The sequence below is a fragment of the Camelus ferus genome, chromosome 34 (genome assembly GCF_009834535.1).
Source record: "Camelus ferus isolate YT-003-E chromosome 34, BCGSAC_Cfer_1.0, whole genome shotgun sequence".
Classification (NCBI taxonomy): Eukaryota; Metazoa; Chordata; class Mammalia; order Artiodactyla; family Camelidae; genus Camelus; species Camelus ferus.
The window spans coordinates 12,384,934-12,399,301 of record NC_045729.1 but is presented as its reverse complement, the minus strand read 5'-3'; the positions used below and the strand labels follow the sequence as shown (position 1 = coordinate 12,399,301).

Here is a 14,368-nt window from a genome sequence, read left to right as displayed (position 1 = left end):
GTTAAATCCCACTCCAGGCTCGCACGTGCGCCGCGCTCAGCACTTATGATCTCAGAGAAGCTCTGAGGTAGAAGGCAGGGGATCCCCGCAGTCTGGCTGAGGTGAGGTGCCTCAGCTTACACCTGTGTGAAGCTGGGATAAAAGACAGGTGAGAGGATGTGGGGCGGGACACATAATGTGCTGGAAACGGAAGGTAGGTTGAAAGAGATTAGTTTTTAAAAAACAGCTTCAAGGCAGCAAAACACAAATACAGAAGAATGCTGGATGTTTGCTTGGATCTGGAATGATTTCTTTCCTTCATCCCCTAGAAATGTACCTGTTCTTCACTGCTAGCTTCATTTTTAAATTTGGGGGGGGGGTGATTAGGTTTATTTCTTTCTTTCTTTTAATGGAGATCCTGGGGATTGAACGTAGGACTTCGTGCCTGCTGAGCACGTGCTCTACTGCTGAGCTACACTCCCCCTGCCCTTCACCGCTAGCTTCAGTCAGGGTTCTTGCATAGAGTCCTAGCAACAGGAAATCAACATGTCCCCATGCGGATTCAGCACTCAGCTCACCATCCATCTAGGTCACTCTTTAGTTGTGTGTATTTGTTCCAATAAATTTGATTACAAGCTTTTTGAGAATCAGAGGTGGCATCTTATATCTCATTGTATCAACTCTCAGCCTAGCACAATGCTTTAATGTGGCCACTTAGATCCCCGACTTTCATACTGGCTGGAAGGTCACATTTGGTGACAGATTCATATCATGCTTACAGCATATTAATTCTTGATTGCTAATTATGAATTAGAGTTTTGATATCTTAGGTGTGCACATGCTGGTTTGGGTAACTTGTTACCACTTAAAGACGTCGGAATTGCAGCTGCATGTACAAGGCTAGACAGACAAATTTCAGAGCAAACCTGTCTCTCTCAATCAAGAGACTTTCACAGTTTTCCTTAGGGAGATTGTAACACAATAACTGTTGTTTATACAGACACAGAGTTTCAAGTTTTAGACTACACCTTCCTCATAATTTCACTACCTCTGTTAGTTTCATTTTTAACCACATCAAATAAATTCCTGTTTCTTAGTAGCACAAAAAACCTACATAAGAACATTATTAATAAATTTGCTAGCCACATCTTAAAGCTAAATTATCAAAAGATTGTGAAATATAAGTTATATGAGCAACTGGAACCTACTTTATTTAAAAAAAAAAGGCAAAACTTAAATGCATTTAAAAAAAAACTCTTAAATGTTAAACAAAATAAATCCTTTGAGATTCACTCCATTATTGGTGCTATTACTTTTTTTTTTTTTTTTTTTGCTATTTCAATAGTTAATGCTTTGTAACTTGAAATCCAACAAAATGTAACAGATGACAAAAGTAAAAATAATGCCTAAAAAAGTTTGAAAACAAAAGATTCTATTCTGCATGTCAGAACAAAGACCCAAGACGAAGTTCACAGGATAAATAGTTTACATATCATGAAAAGCATATCACCATGAAAAAGTTAGTTAAAATGTTCTACCTCAACTTAAAGACTGAAGGAGGATCTTTTTAATTTTCTTCTGGAGAAAGTTTTTGACCGTTGCTATCAGATTCAGGACCAGGAAACAAAGTTTAGTAACAGAGATTTATAAATGGGCACTTCTCCCAGAAATCCTTCTGGAACTTATCTATTAAAAGAAAATTTTTTTTTGCTAAGGTCTAATCAATAAACATGATGCTATGCTTGTATCTGCCCTGTCAAAGTCTATAATACATGTTCAGTCAAAATACCTGTATATTAGTCTTAGTACTCTAAGAGAGAACCTCCCTAGATTGTCTCAAAATATCCCAAACTCCACAAGTCCCAGTCAACTCATCCTCTTCCCAGCCCGCAAAGTGGCTCCTTCTCCTTTAGACACAGCCTTGATGAAGGCAAGAAACACCCATGCACTTTGACCTGGAAGTCATCCCTCTGTTCTCTTGCCGTTTACCAAGTCCTCAGGCTTTTCGTCTACTTCCTTTCTTCCCCTACCTATCTCTTTAGCTGAGGCTCTTCTCATTTCTGGAACATATCTTGTATACATTCTTCTAAACAAACCAGTATAGAGAGAGCACAAGGAGACGTCTGAGTTTACACAGAGCACTGACTTCTTTTCAGTCTGAAACACCAGGACAATGAGGATGAGCTGTAGGAAGACTTAGTGAGGCTCAGAAAGACAGAAGAGGGCTGGGAAATTCTAAAGCAGCCATGGTTAACAAAATCGCACTTAGGGAAAAACAATCGAGGTGATTTCAGACAGACAGTTCTAACCCAGGAAAGTGCTTTCTGAAACAGCTGCTTAATGTGCTGGTATGTACCCCAAATCTCCAAAATGTTAGGGCATGATTAAGAAAAAAACTTCTGTTTTTATAACAAGTTATTACATCACAGAACGTGAATTATCATCAGCAATCCTGTTGCTTTATCAAGAGATTCATGATGCCTTTTCAGAGAAAAGCGATTCTAGTGGCCACTCAATTATACAGCCCCTACTGTATGCCACTCAATTATATAGCCCCTACTGTGTGCCAGGCACTGTTCCTCATGACAACCTTATGAGGGAGACACCATTACAATACCCATTTTACAGATGAGGAAATTGAACGATGGAGAGGTTAGATGATTGACTGGAAGTCATGTGGCTAGTAAGTACTGGAGCCAGGATTCAACCACAGGCAGTCTGGCTCCATGGTTTCTATCTCTGGAATTCCATGTTATCTTTCCCATACTAGACTTCCAAGAATGAAGAACTGCCAGAGAAAGAGAACATAATGGAGCAACTACTTCGGGGACTTTGGAAATAAGCATGCCCTCAGAGCTAAAAGGTCTACTGAGACTGGCGTCAACCATTGGTCTGCTAAGTCAATTAACGAGACTAAACAACTGCCAGGGCTGTAGACTCCTGGACAGCCACGTCAAGATACGAGCCTACCTAGGGAGGCAATCTGTTAGCCTCAGGTGGCACTGGTGAGCATGGAAGAGTGGAAAAGGCGTCGGTGACCATCTGCTCTGGGTGAGCAGCGTCCAGTGAGGAGCCCCCATGGCTGCCTGAAGTGTCCCGTCCTAGTGGGCGGCAGGTGAATCAGGCTCCCAGCCTGAGAATCTCTGACGTTATTTATCCTGTGTAGTTTGAATACAGTGAGAGTGTGCCTGGCGCAGGTGGCACAAATAACCAGTCTGCTAAAAATGAACAGTTAGTATTTTGATGATCAGATGTGTGTGTTTATCAGGGCAAATCAACTTCCCTGTATTCCATCAGCTCTGGAAGAGCTGGGAAGAAGGAACTGGAAAAGAACGAATTTCTGGAGTCTAGCCCTGTAAGTCCCAGAGCCAGATCTGGAAAGGCACATGCCGCCTTATGAATGGCATCCCTTACAACCTACCCATCTCTTTCCCTAGTGACAACCTGACTTCACTATACAAACCACTTAGAGAAATTGTATCAGACATCCTAAAAACAAATGTAGAGCTTTTCAGTTTGGAAAGATAAAGGCAATGAATGCAATTATATGTCTGAAGTCTATAGTAGTTTCAAGCATATGGCTAGAATGAATTGGTAGCTGTTTGCCAATTTCTGGAATAATGAAACTGTAAAGTAACTTTCAAAGATTAAAGAAGTTGTTTTTGAATGAAGAGGTGCACATTAGTCAATATAAAACTCATTCCAGGGTGCTGAAATACAATCTGTTTAGTGTTTATTGGGTGCTCACTAAATTCCGAGTACTGAGCTGGGCACTTCAGAGAGAATATGGAAAGCAAAGGCCCTGTTCTCTGCCCGCAAGTTGTTGGCAGTCTAGCAGGAGGACAAGACAAAGACCCCCAAAGCTGCACAGGAAAACAGGTTAGTATGGGGGAAACAAAGGAAACAGAGATCACGTCCTTTGAGACAGTGAGGGTGGGCATCACCAGCCATTCTTCAATGCCATGATTAGAAGTCTTTCCAGGTTGCTGGGCACAGCGCTGTCAGTTACTTGCAGGAGAAGTGCCCTCACTCCCCGCCGTGACTCCCGACCACCTGGCAGGGCCTCGGCTTATAATTTGGGGAACCCAGTTTAAGTAGCAGTTTCTTGCCAGGGGATATTTTCATGAATAAGCAGTGCCCCAGCTTCGAAAGAATAATGTCTCCACCTCAGGCCTCAGGCTGCCCCCTCCATCCACAGAAACGTTTCAATCAATACCAATAATCCAAAAGAGAACAGAAAAGGGAGAGAAGTTTTCACCAGCACTCAGACACAAGTCACTTCCATTTCCAGGGCGTTCTCTCGCCTGTCCCAGGTGTGTCTGAATGAGCAGCCTCGCTGGGAAGGCTGAGAGGTGGCACCAGTGCCACCTCCAGAATGTGCAGGTAAATCACCAGTCAGGAACCTGGGAGTGATCCCTTCTGAGCACAGAAGCCCAGGCAGCTTCAAAGACTGGAAAGATTTAAGAGCGATCAGTGGGGAAGTTGTGAAAACAAAGGCCTTGAAATCTGGTCGCTGCACATACTTGTTGGTGGAAAGTGGTGGAACAAGAACCAGTTCGCCTTTTGGGAAGGGGGGGGGGCTCTCCTGAACCCCACCCTCTTCTTGCACAAGGTCAGCACAGAAGAGGCATTATGAAATAAACAAAATGTATACTCCTCTCTTAATATTACTTTTGAAGTCTTTCAAGGTTAGTTAGTTAGTTTATTTGTTTAAGTTAATCTTGCTCTCACTCATTGGGAACGGAAGTGACAAAATCCAGACTTTTTTTTTTTTTTTTTTTTAGGCAAAGGGTACAGCTCAGTGTTAATACCTGTGGGGATAAAACCTGTTTTACCAAGACAGGAGTAGGCAAGTAAATGCCCTTTTGCATTTCAGCTCTGCCTTCATTCGCTGAGCATCTTTATGCAAATGACTGAATTTCTCTCAATCTCAAATTTTCTCATCTGTTGACTGGGAATAATTCCCCTGTTTAGGGTTTTTGTGAGCATACTATGAAAACCCGTAACTCCCTCAGCACACCGCCTGGCACATATCAAGCTGACAATACCAGGTTGCACTTCTTATCATTTTAAACCAAAGTCACTGTCAATGAAGGCGGAAAAAAAGGGTAGCAGCCCGGGATCGTAACTCAGTGACGCGAAAGGTATATTTAGATGTCCTTTGGCTGGCGCTTTCAGGACCAGCCAAGGCTCAGCAAAGTCAAGAGTCGCGCAGGAGCGAGCTGATCGGGGTGCCCAGAATTCCGGCCAGCACTTTTTAAGCTCGCAGCAGCGCGCTTCCTGGAGTCCCCCCAGAAGCCAGCCAGACTCCCGCTGGAAGTGAACTTGACCCGACTCGGGAGCGCACGCGGCGGCGCGGGCGCCCCGGGGAGCGGGCGGGCGTCCAGGGGCCTCTCCCCGCGCCCCCCGCCCGGGCGGTCCGCGGGGCGCGCTGCTCACCTGCCCGGCTCGGCGGCACCGCGGCGGCCAGAAGCAGCAGCAGCAGCAGCAGCAGCGGCGGCGGCGGCGGCGGCGGCGGCGGCGGGGCCGGCGGCGCGGGCAGCCCCAGGCTCCCGTCCCGGCTGCGGCGGGACATGGCTCGGCGGCCTCGATCTCCGCTGGGCTGGACGAGGCTGCCGCTGGGCGGGCGGTGGCGGCCGCTGGAAGAGCGGCTCCGAGGTCGGCGGCGGGGAGGTTGGGACGCCCTTAACTTTCCTTTCTCATGAACCCTGCCGGTTTGGGGCTTTTAGTGGCAAGGAAGCCTCACGTGGCCTTGGGGACAACCTTCGCCCGGCTGGGCCCCGGTCTGGGAAAGGCGGGTCCTTTCTGACCCTCTAGCGCCCTGTGGGCCGGGCCGGGCCAGTCCCCTGCTGCACTTCTGGGATCTGCCGAGGCTACGTGCCGCCCTCTCTGCACCCGTCGGGCAGTTTGGTGGCCCGGGGCTGGAACAAATCCGTTCACGTCAACACCAGTAGCCTCCAAGGCCGGCCACTTTTCTGCAGCAGCGGGGATGAGGCGCCCTGAGCAGCGGAGAAATGCATAACCCCTGCCTACACTTGCCTGGGGTTCTTCATCATTCTGGAGAGGTCTTGACAGGTCCTTTTGCCCCAGGGATCAGTGCCCCTCTATTCCAGTCCCGTTAACCCAAATCCATAGGCGGCAGCTTAAGATTTCAGATCGTTTGCTTTTCTCTTCATTGGCTGGAGCCACCACTGGAGACTGATTCAGACGGGGCTGAAACCAGATATATCCCTGAAACCCCTGCGAAGTCCCCATTTCTGTGCAGGGTCAGTTGAAAGTGACATTGTGAAGTAGGCAAAGCTATGCCTTGGGTGACATTGTGAAGTTGGCAGAGGGGGGCCTAGGTGACATTGTGAAGTAGGCAGAAGGCATAGTATTCATTCAATAAGCACACTTGAGCCTAGCCTGTGTGTCAGGTACCAGTGATACAAAGACCGTTAAGAGCACGTCCTATGAAAGGGAACCCTCCTTCACTGCTGGTGGGAATGCAGTTTGGTGCAGCCACTGTGGAAAACAGTATGGAGAGTCCTCAAAAGACTAGGAATAGACTTACCATCTGACCCAGGAATCCCGCTCCTGGGCATATATCCAGAAGGAACCCTACTTCAGGATGACACCTGCACCCCAATGTTCATAGCAGCATTATTTACAATAGCCAAGACATGGAAACAGCCTAAATGTCCATCAACAGATGACTGGATAAAGAAGATGTGGTTTATTTATACAATGGAATACTACTCAGTGATAAAAAAGAATAAGTGTCATTTTCAGCAACATGGATAGACCTGGAGATGGTCATTCTAAGTGAAGTAAGCCAGAAAGAGAAAGAAAAATACCATATGAGATTGCTTATATGTGGAATCTAAAAAATAAAAAAACAAACAAACAAAGCATAAATACAAAACAGAAATAGACTGGCAGACATAGAATATAAACTTGTGGCTGCCAAAGAGGCAGGGGTGGGAAGATATAGACTGGGATTTCAAAATTGTAGAATAGATAAACAAGATTATACTGTATAGCACAGGGAAATATATACAAGATCTTATGGTAGCTCACAGTGAAAAAAAATGTGACAATGAATATATACATGTTCATGTATAACTGAAAAATTGTGCTCTACACTGGAATTTAACACAACATTGTAAAATGATTATAAATCAATAAAAAAATGTTAAAAAAAAAAAAAAAAGAGCACGTCCTATGACAGGCAAGAAGGGGCAGAGCCATATAAGTAAACAGGTACTGGAAGTTTCCATTGCTGCTGTAACAGAGCTACGTTTAAGGGACAGTGAGAGAACCTGACTGGGGGTCCAGGCAGACAGACAAAGTTCCTGACCTCCCAGAGCTTGCATTCTCTCTTGGTCTTTCTTCCAAGCTTAACTGAGGTGTTTGGGGGAGATGGCAAGGGAGGACATGGGGCACCTTTCCTCGTGGGGGAAGCATGTTTGTAATTGTTAGAAAATATACAGAACAATTATATCAAAACACTGCAAGTTGTTCAACACAAGTCCTAAGTCATCATTTTGTTTGGTGACAGTACGTATCACAGTACCTGGATGATAATGTTGTGTAAGGAATGAAGGCATTGAGGACATTGTAAAAACTGCACATTTTTCTAAGAGTTGGAAAATAAATGTGAAGAAAAATCATGAACGTTTTGATTGTTTCACATTAGGAAGAGCACTACATCAGGACATTCAAGGAAGCTGAGCCATGCCAAATATTCTGGTCATACTATCCTCCCCCATCACCTTATAACCCTTCCAATCCAAGGACCAAGTGTTTGGATGCGGTCATTGTAAGCATGCCTGATGTGAACTGAGAGAGACACTCATCCATCTATGATTTAGTCATCAAATACTGGTTGATTTTTATGTTCCAGGCACAGAATAGTAAACAAGATGGACAAAGTCCCTGCCCTCACAGAGCTTGCATTCTAGTGCAGGAAGCAAATTATACACATAAACAAATTGACTGGATCGGAGTTTCTCAACCTCAGCCCTGTAACACTTTGGACCATACAGTTCTTTGTTGTTGGGGGTGGTCCTATGCATCCTCTGATCTTTATCCACTGGATGCCAGTATCAACCCCACCCCTCCAAGTTGTGACTATCAAAAATGTCTTAGAATTTTGCCACATGTTCCCCTAGGGGGCAAAATTGCCCTCAGTTGAGAATCACCAGATTTGAGGAAGATAAATCTCACCATCTTTAAATTGTGCAGTTTACACTTCTGGGAGGGAGATGAGCAGCCAAACTCATGGCATAGATGAGGGGAAGAGGACCAAAGAAGATGTTGACTATGTAATGTTTTTGTCACTTCTGTAGTAGATGGACATGTGTGATTTGGGGTCCCTTACCACTCATTACCCTATTCCTGGTACCAATTTTTCATAAATCTGGACTACTGGTTTAGAAGTTTCAGTGAGCAAGGGAGGAGGAATGTTTCCACCAAGAGACACAATAATCATTTCACCAAATTGGAATTTGAAGTTACTGCCTGGCCTTTATTAGGTTCCTCTGAAAAAAAAAATGAGCGAGAATAGGATTGTGGTTTAGTTAGAGGGACTGAACCTGAAAACTGAATGGAAACAGCAGTGCTACCCAGCAAGAGGGAGCAGAGGAAGCAGCTCAGGTGAAGCCTCATATCACCATGTCCTACTGAAAAGGTTCCAGTGCTGTCACCTCACCCAGGCAGCACGCCAGGGACTCAGGCTCCTCACTCCAATGGGCAAAGAGCCCCAACCAGCTGAGATGCTGGCCCAAAGCAAAGAGAACAGGAAAAGAAGGTAGAAAAGTCACGAATAGCTATACCTGGGTGACCAGTTGTAGAAACAGAGACAGTGGCCTCTGTACTTCTTTCCTTGTTCTAGGATATATGTGATAGAGCCAACATTTTACAGTTCCAGGATGAAATGTACATAATGCAAATCTGTTTCTTTTCCAAAAGGTATAATTAACTCAGCATTCAAACACTTAGCTCCTGATGGTAGAAATTTTAGAATGCCAAATTTATGGTTACTCAGTCTCATTTGGGCTAAATCCTTAGCATCCTTCACCCCCTCCACGGTCTTTCCCCTTTTCTCTGAAGTTGATCGTCCTTTCAGGAGGCTTATGTATTGACCCGGTATTGGATAAGAGGCATCTACTCTGTGAGTCATCTTGCCTTGGTGGCATCCAATGAGGTGTAGTTTATCTCTTCTGGTCCTCCTTGTGGTTTTACAGTGGCAGAAATCCACTGTTGACATCTGAGGCTCTTGGCCTCAGGTCTGGATTCCTATGTGCTCTGTGTATTAGTTAGGTAATGCTGGCTGCTATGACAAATAAACCCCCAAAGTTCAATGGGTTAATGTAACCACAGTGTATTTCTGGCTCATGTACTAGTCCAGTGTGGGAGTTCGTAGTTGGTAGGTGGCTTTCTTTCATATAGAAACTTAAGAACCCAATTCCTTTCATCTGTGGTTCCACCATTCCCTAAGGCAGATGTTCCAATATTTCTGGGTTCATAGTGCCCTTAGAGTCTCAGTAATCTATTCTTGGGCCTTCAAGGCCAAAAGAAATATCTCACACTTTCCTTTAAATATGTAGGGCCAAACAATTAAGTAGTAGTAATTTGTTCAGTGTCCTGGATGGTACTGTGTTTTCCTGAAAGACTTACAATATCTCAAACGTCCCCTTTGGTTCATTATGGTGGGTTCTACTGATGCTACCATTTCCTGTGTATTTTTAGTATATCCTAGGTACCCTTTGTGAATTCATTGTAAACTGTATGCAGGAACCACGACCTGGGGGACTTGTAATCTTTTCCTCCAGAAGAAGGGGAAAGAATATGGGGAAAGCACTCCTGCTTCTTAATCACTTCTGTTCACATTCCATGGGCAATAACTAGACATATTGCCATACCTATATGCTAAAGAGGCTGGGAAATGCAGCCTCCAGCTGGGATGTCACCTCTCAGTATGGAAATAAAACACACTTTTATTGGAAGGAAGCCAGCTGTTTCTGGCACTCTTGGGAACATCTCCAACCAAATCTGGGTTCTGCTGGGTCCTCTGGCTCTTTCTCAGAGCCCTCTGAGCCCTGTGGGGTAGGGGCGGGCAGTAGAGACTCAAAGATACTCTGACTTAGTGTGCATCAGTCAGCCTCCCCAAACACCTCCCTCAGTCATTGCTAGTCTACAACTCAGGTGCCACATGGGACCCATTACTTCTTTTCAAGGTTTGCAAGTTCATGGGCTACCTTCTGGAAAGTTTGAACCTAATCCCCTTTGCTCTGGACCTCTCTGGAATTTCTATTACCAAATGTTCCCACATCCTGCCCCACCCATCAAATAGGCGACTCATCCTCTAGAGGAAGGGTGGTGCTGGCCCTTGCATCAACCCATTTGCAATCCTCTTATCAGTTCTTCAAACTTTTTAGCTGTTTGGGTAAGTTATTATTACATACTTGTACATTATCACATTATAAACATTATTTACTATATAAATTCTTATACGTCCTTACTCCAATTTATTGCTGTTAAATATACTATATACCCTTTTATTTCAATCTGTGTCTTTCAATCGTTCAAGCCAAACTTTTGAATATTTCAAAATATTTTTCTCTCTCAGATGCACTACATTTTAATGGCTTTGAAGATTATGGTTTGTCTACTCAAGACCTCAAAAAGCAACATTTTACTCTTTGGTGTTTCAATGTTTTTGTTTTCGTCTTCCTTGATCAATAAGCCTTAGCCTCTTGGAATTAATCTAGTAGTAGAAAATTTACTAAGTTAAATAAGAATTTCTCAGAAGAAAAATGTGTAATTTTTAGACTACTATTCAACATCTCTTCTGTACATTTACTTCTGTTGTTAATTTTCCTTTTCTTTTGTATTCTTTTCCTCCATTTTTTTGGTGTAGGTTGTTTTGGTAGTTAAACTTACCATTTGGTACATAGATATCAGAATATTGAGTTCAAATTGCTGCAGAATCAAAGAACTGTGGGTATTCCTCAAAAATCCTGGGCTCAGGCCTGGTACTCATTTTGATCACTTATAACACAATTCTGTACTGTCTGCCTATCTTTTTCTCTACTCATTTGCTCCCACTTTATATAAGCTGCTCTCTATTATAATTTCCAAGACTGCATGTGTCTTGTAAATTGGGTACACAAAAGAGGGGCTGCCATTAGTCAGTGACTGTAAGGGCCGCTAGTATGTCTTGGCTTTAGGACCATGGAATAAGGGTGAGATGTGAATCAGGCATGGGCTGACTGAAGCAGCAGGGGTGGAGGTTAAGAGAGAAGTTCCTGGACAACTTCAATACTGATTAGATGGCGTAGTATTATTATTTTTTCTAGAGATGACAAATATAAACTTTTTACCCTGTTGATAGGCATCTTGGTCCCCATCTTGACCTCCAAAGTAGCTGAAAATAGCACTCCTGAATACTTTTGGAGCCAAGAGCATTTTCTGCATTGTTTAAGGGATGTACCTTTTTTTTGCTGGACAAATCTTTTTTCCATAACTTCTCTAAACTCTCTTTCTAACTCTTTTCTACATTGAGTGGGTACATCCTGGATTTGTTACTGAACTCAGGTTCCACTGCTCACCGACTAAAAAGCCAACAATTGAGAAGCAAGTGCCAAATAGAAAGGAAAGGTGCTTAATCAGAAAAGCCAGCAATCTGGAGAGAAGGTGGACTCACGTCCAGAGACCAACTCCAAAGATTCTGTTCAGCCGTGACAGCTTTTAAAGGGAAAAGGAAGAGGGTGGATCTTAGTGAATCATCAAGGCAGGAGGTTGGGTTCTGCATCATTTTCCATTGCATGCAGGCTGGCTGACTCTCTAGTTGTTATCCTGCCTGCATCATCTGCCTGCAGGATTGCTAAGGGGGCTATTGTGGGTAAAGAGCTAATCATTCTATAACTACATAATTCTTTATTCTTACTTCTTTTAACCTAGGGAAGAATCAACGGGTTGGGCAAGGCATGGTGTGCATTCAGGAGAGCCTAAGTCAGGAGTTAGTTTCAATTGCCTAGTGATCTCATTCCTTAATTAGGTTCATTCAAGTTTAAAGGGGAACAGAAATGGGCAAACAGGAAAGAGGAAAAGAGTTGCTTTCAGAGTAGCTGCTACCGATGTGCTCTATTTACTTTTCTTCTCCCACTCTCAATATCTTAGTATTTTCTCTTCATTCTACAGACAGAAGTACAAATGCCAAATGAAAACAATTAGCAAAACACAACCCTTTCTTAGTGGTATTTAATCTTGGCTGCAGATGCAAAATACTCCTGTATTAAATGTCCCCAGTCTTCTTTCAATTTATAAGAAAGGGTTTAAGCCTGAATGGTACATAACAATGAATAAATGAAAAGTGCTTGATAAATACTTGGGGAACCTAGCTGCTACTGATATTTTTTAAATGAAGACAATAAGAATACAAATCCTAGGCAGTTAATTCTTGGAAAGTGGCTAGGAATTAACACATAAATATAATCCAGGGGCAAAACTCAAGAAAATGTCACTAGGAAAAGATCCTATTTCAGTCTAGCTGAGAAAACTGGATGAACATCTCCTGGATACAGGGAATTGCATTATAAACTCTGCATATCAATCTTCCAGACAACTGCAGTCTGAGAAGGGAGTTCTGAGGAGTGATGCCAAGAGAAATTTGAATAGTCTCTCTGTTGAGAAACCAGCACTGTCTGCTAGCTCTTTCAATTTAAAGATGAGTGATCAGAAGCAAGAACCAGCATAACATGGAGTTTTTGAAAAATACTGCAGAACGAGGGGAAGGAAACATCATCCTGAAATCTCAGATTCCTAAAAACTACCAATTCTAAGAATCCAAAGAAATTTTAGAAAAAAATTCTACGGCATATAAGAAAAGAATCCTTTTTTTTTTATCAAGAGAAGAAAGTTGGTAAAGAAAAAAGGATGAGAAGAAAATGTATGAGATGAAAAAGGAGATGGATAGAATAAGAACAGGCTGATAGAAAACTAAAAATTTCATCTCAGAATTGACATTTCCATTGGAGGCTAACAGTAAAGAGCAGAAATAGACACTGTTGAAAATTCAGTCAGTAATTTGAAGGAAAAGTTGATGAGGCCCTCCAAAAAACAGAGGGTCAGTAATTTGAAGGAAAAGTTGATGAGGCCCTCCAAAAAACAGAGGGTCAGTAATTTGAAGGAAAAGTTGATGAGGCCCTCCAAAAAACAGAGGGAAAAGATAAAAAACAAAAAGGATGGTAAAGCTGACAGACATAAAAGACTCTGAAGTCCAACCTAAGAATGATATATATTCCTGAAGATGAAACTGAACAAATTAGAATTGAAGCCTTGATCAAACACTATCAAGAAAACTTCCCTGAGCTGAATAAACAAACCTGAGTGTTTTTCCTGATGTAATGTGATGGGAGGCCCGTATACCACTCATGTAGTCGTCTTGGCGAAAATATTTCACCTAAATCAAATCATGGGGCTCACATCTGGCTGGGGTCAGCTTTCATGGGCACATGAGCTGTGCAGTCAAATATGCCTTGGAGGGAACCCATGCTTGTTTTAACGCTCTGCTGTCACTGGGTTGAAATTCTTACTAACTTCTGAACAAAGGGTCCTGCATTTTCATTTTGCACTGGGCTTCACAAATTATGTAGCCATTCCCGAATCTGGTAAATCCAGATTATGGGACATTCTACCAGACAATTGGCCTATACTATTTTTTTAAAACATCAGATACTTAATAGACATCCCCTCCCTACTACCAAAAAAAAAAAAAAAAAAAAGAAAGAAAGAAAGAAAGAAAAAGAGCCCCACAGAAAAAGCATGAAGGAAGTACTATTCTAGGTTAAAGGCAATTAAGGAGACTTGACAACCAAAAGCAATGTTTAATCTTTAATTGGATCCTGTGCAGGTATGTGTGTATGGTGGTTGGGTGGGGGGAATAGCTACAAAAGAGATTTTGAGGGAGAATATTTGGAGAAATTTAAATAAATGAGGACTGTATATTAGATAGTATTGTGTATTTAAAAAAAATATTTGGTGTGAAATATTCTGAATATGCAGAAGGATGTCCTAGTTTTTAGGGAACACATGCTGTGGTGAGTGTCATGATGTCTGCAACTTACTTTCAAATGGTTTGGTAAATATAAATGCATTTATGGACACAAGTGAAATAAATGTGGCAAACCTCCCCCCCCACAAGAATCCTTTGAGCAAAAATTTTTTAGGGGGTAGTATTTAATGAGTATTTGTGCATTGGCTTTCTAGCTGGTTTACATCTCCAGAATCTCCCCTTCCAAGCTGCCATCAATACCGAAGTCTGGGCACCTCTTCCTTGTCCTCTCTCAGCAGCCAACAGGTTCCTTCTCTGAAGCATGGAGTCTCTGAAGCCTAAACCCTTCAG

At 42.9% G+C, this 14,368-nt stretch overlaps 1 protein-coding gene across 1 annotated transcript in view; it reads right to left on the bottom strand.

Annotated features, from left to right (window-relative positions):
• Nucleotides 1-5,554, bottom strand: part of PLBD1 (phospholipase B domain containing 1) — a 43,295-nt gene extending 37,741 nt beyond the window's left edge. Inside the window, exon 1 of the mRNA XM_032473102.1 lies at nucleotides 5,419-5,554. Coding sequence (XP_032328993.1) covers nucleotides 5,419-5,554 — 136 coding nt within the window. The remainder of the gene's footprint in view (nucleotides 1-5,418) is intronic.
• Between the last annotated feature and the right edge of the window lie 8,814 nt (nucleotides 5,555-14,368).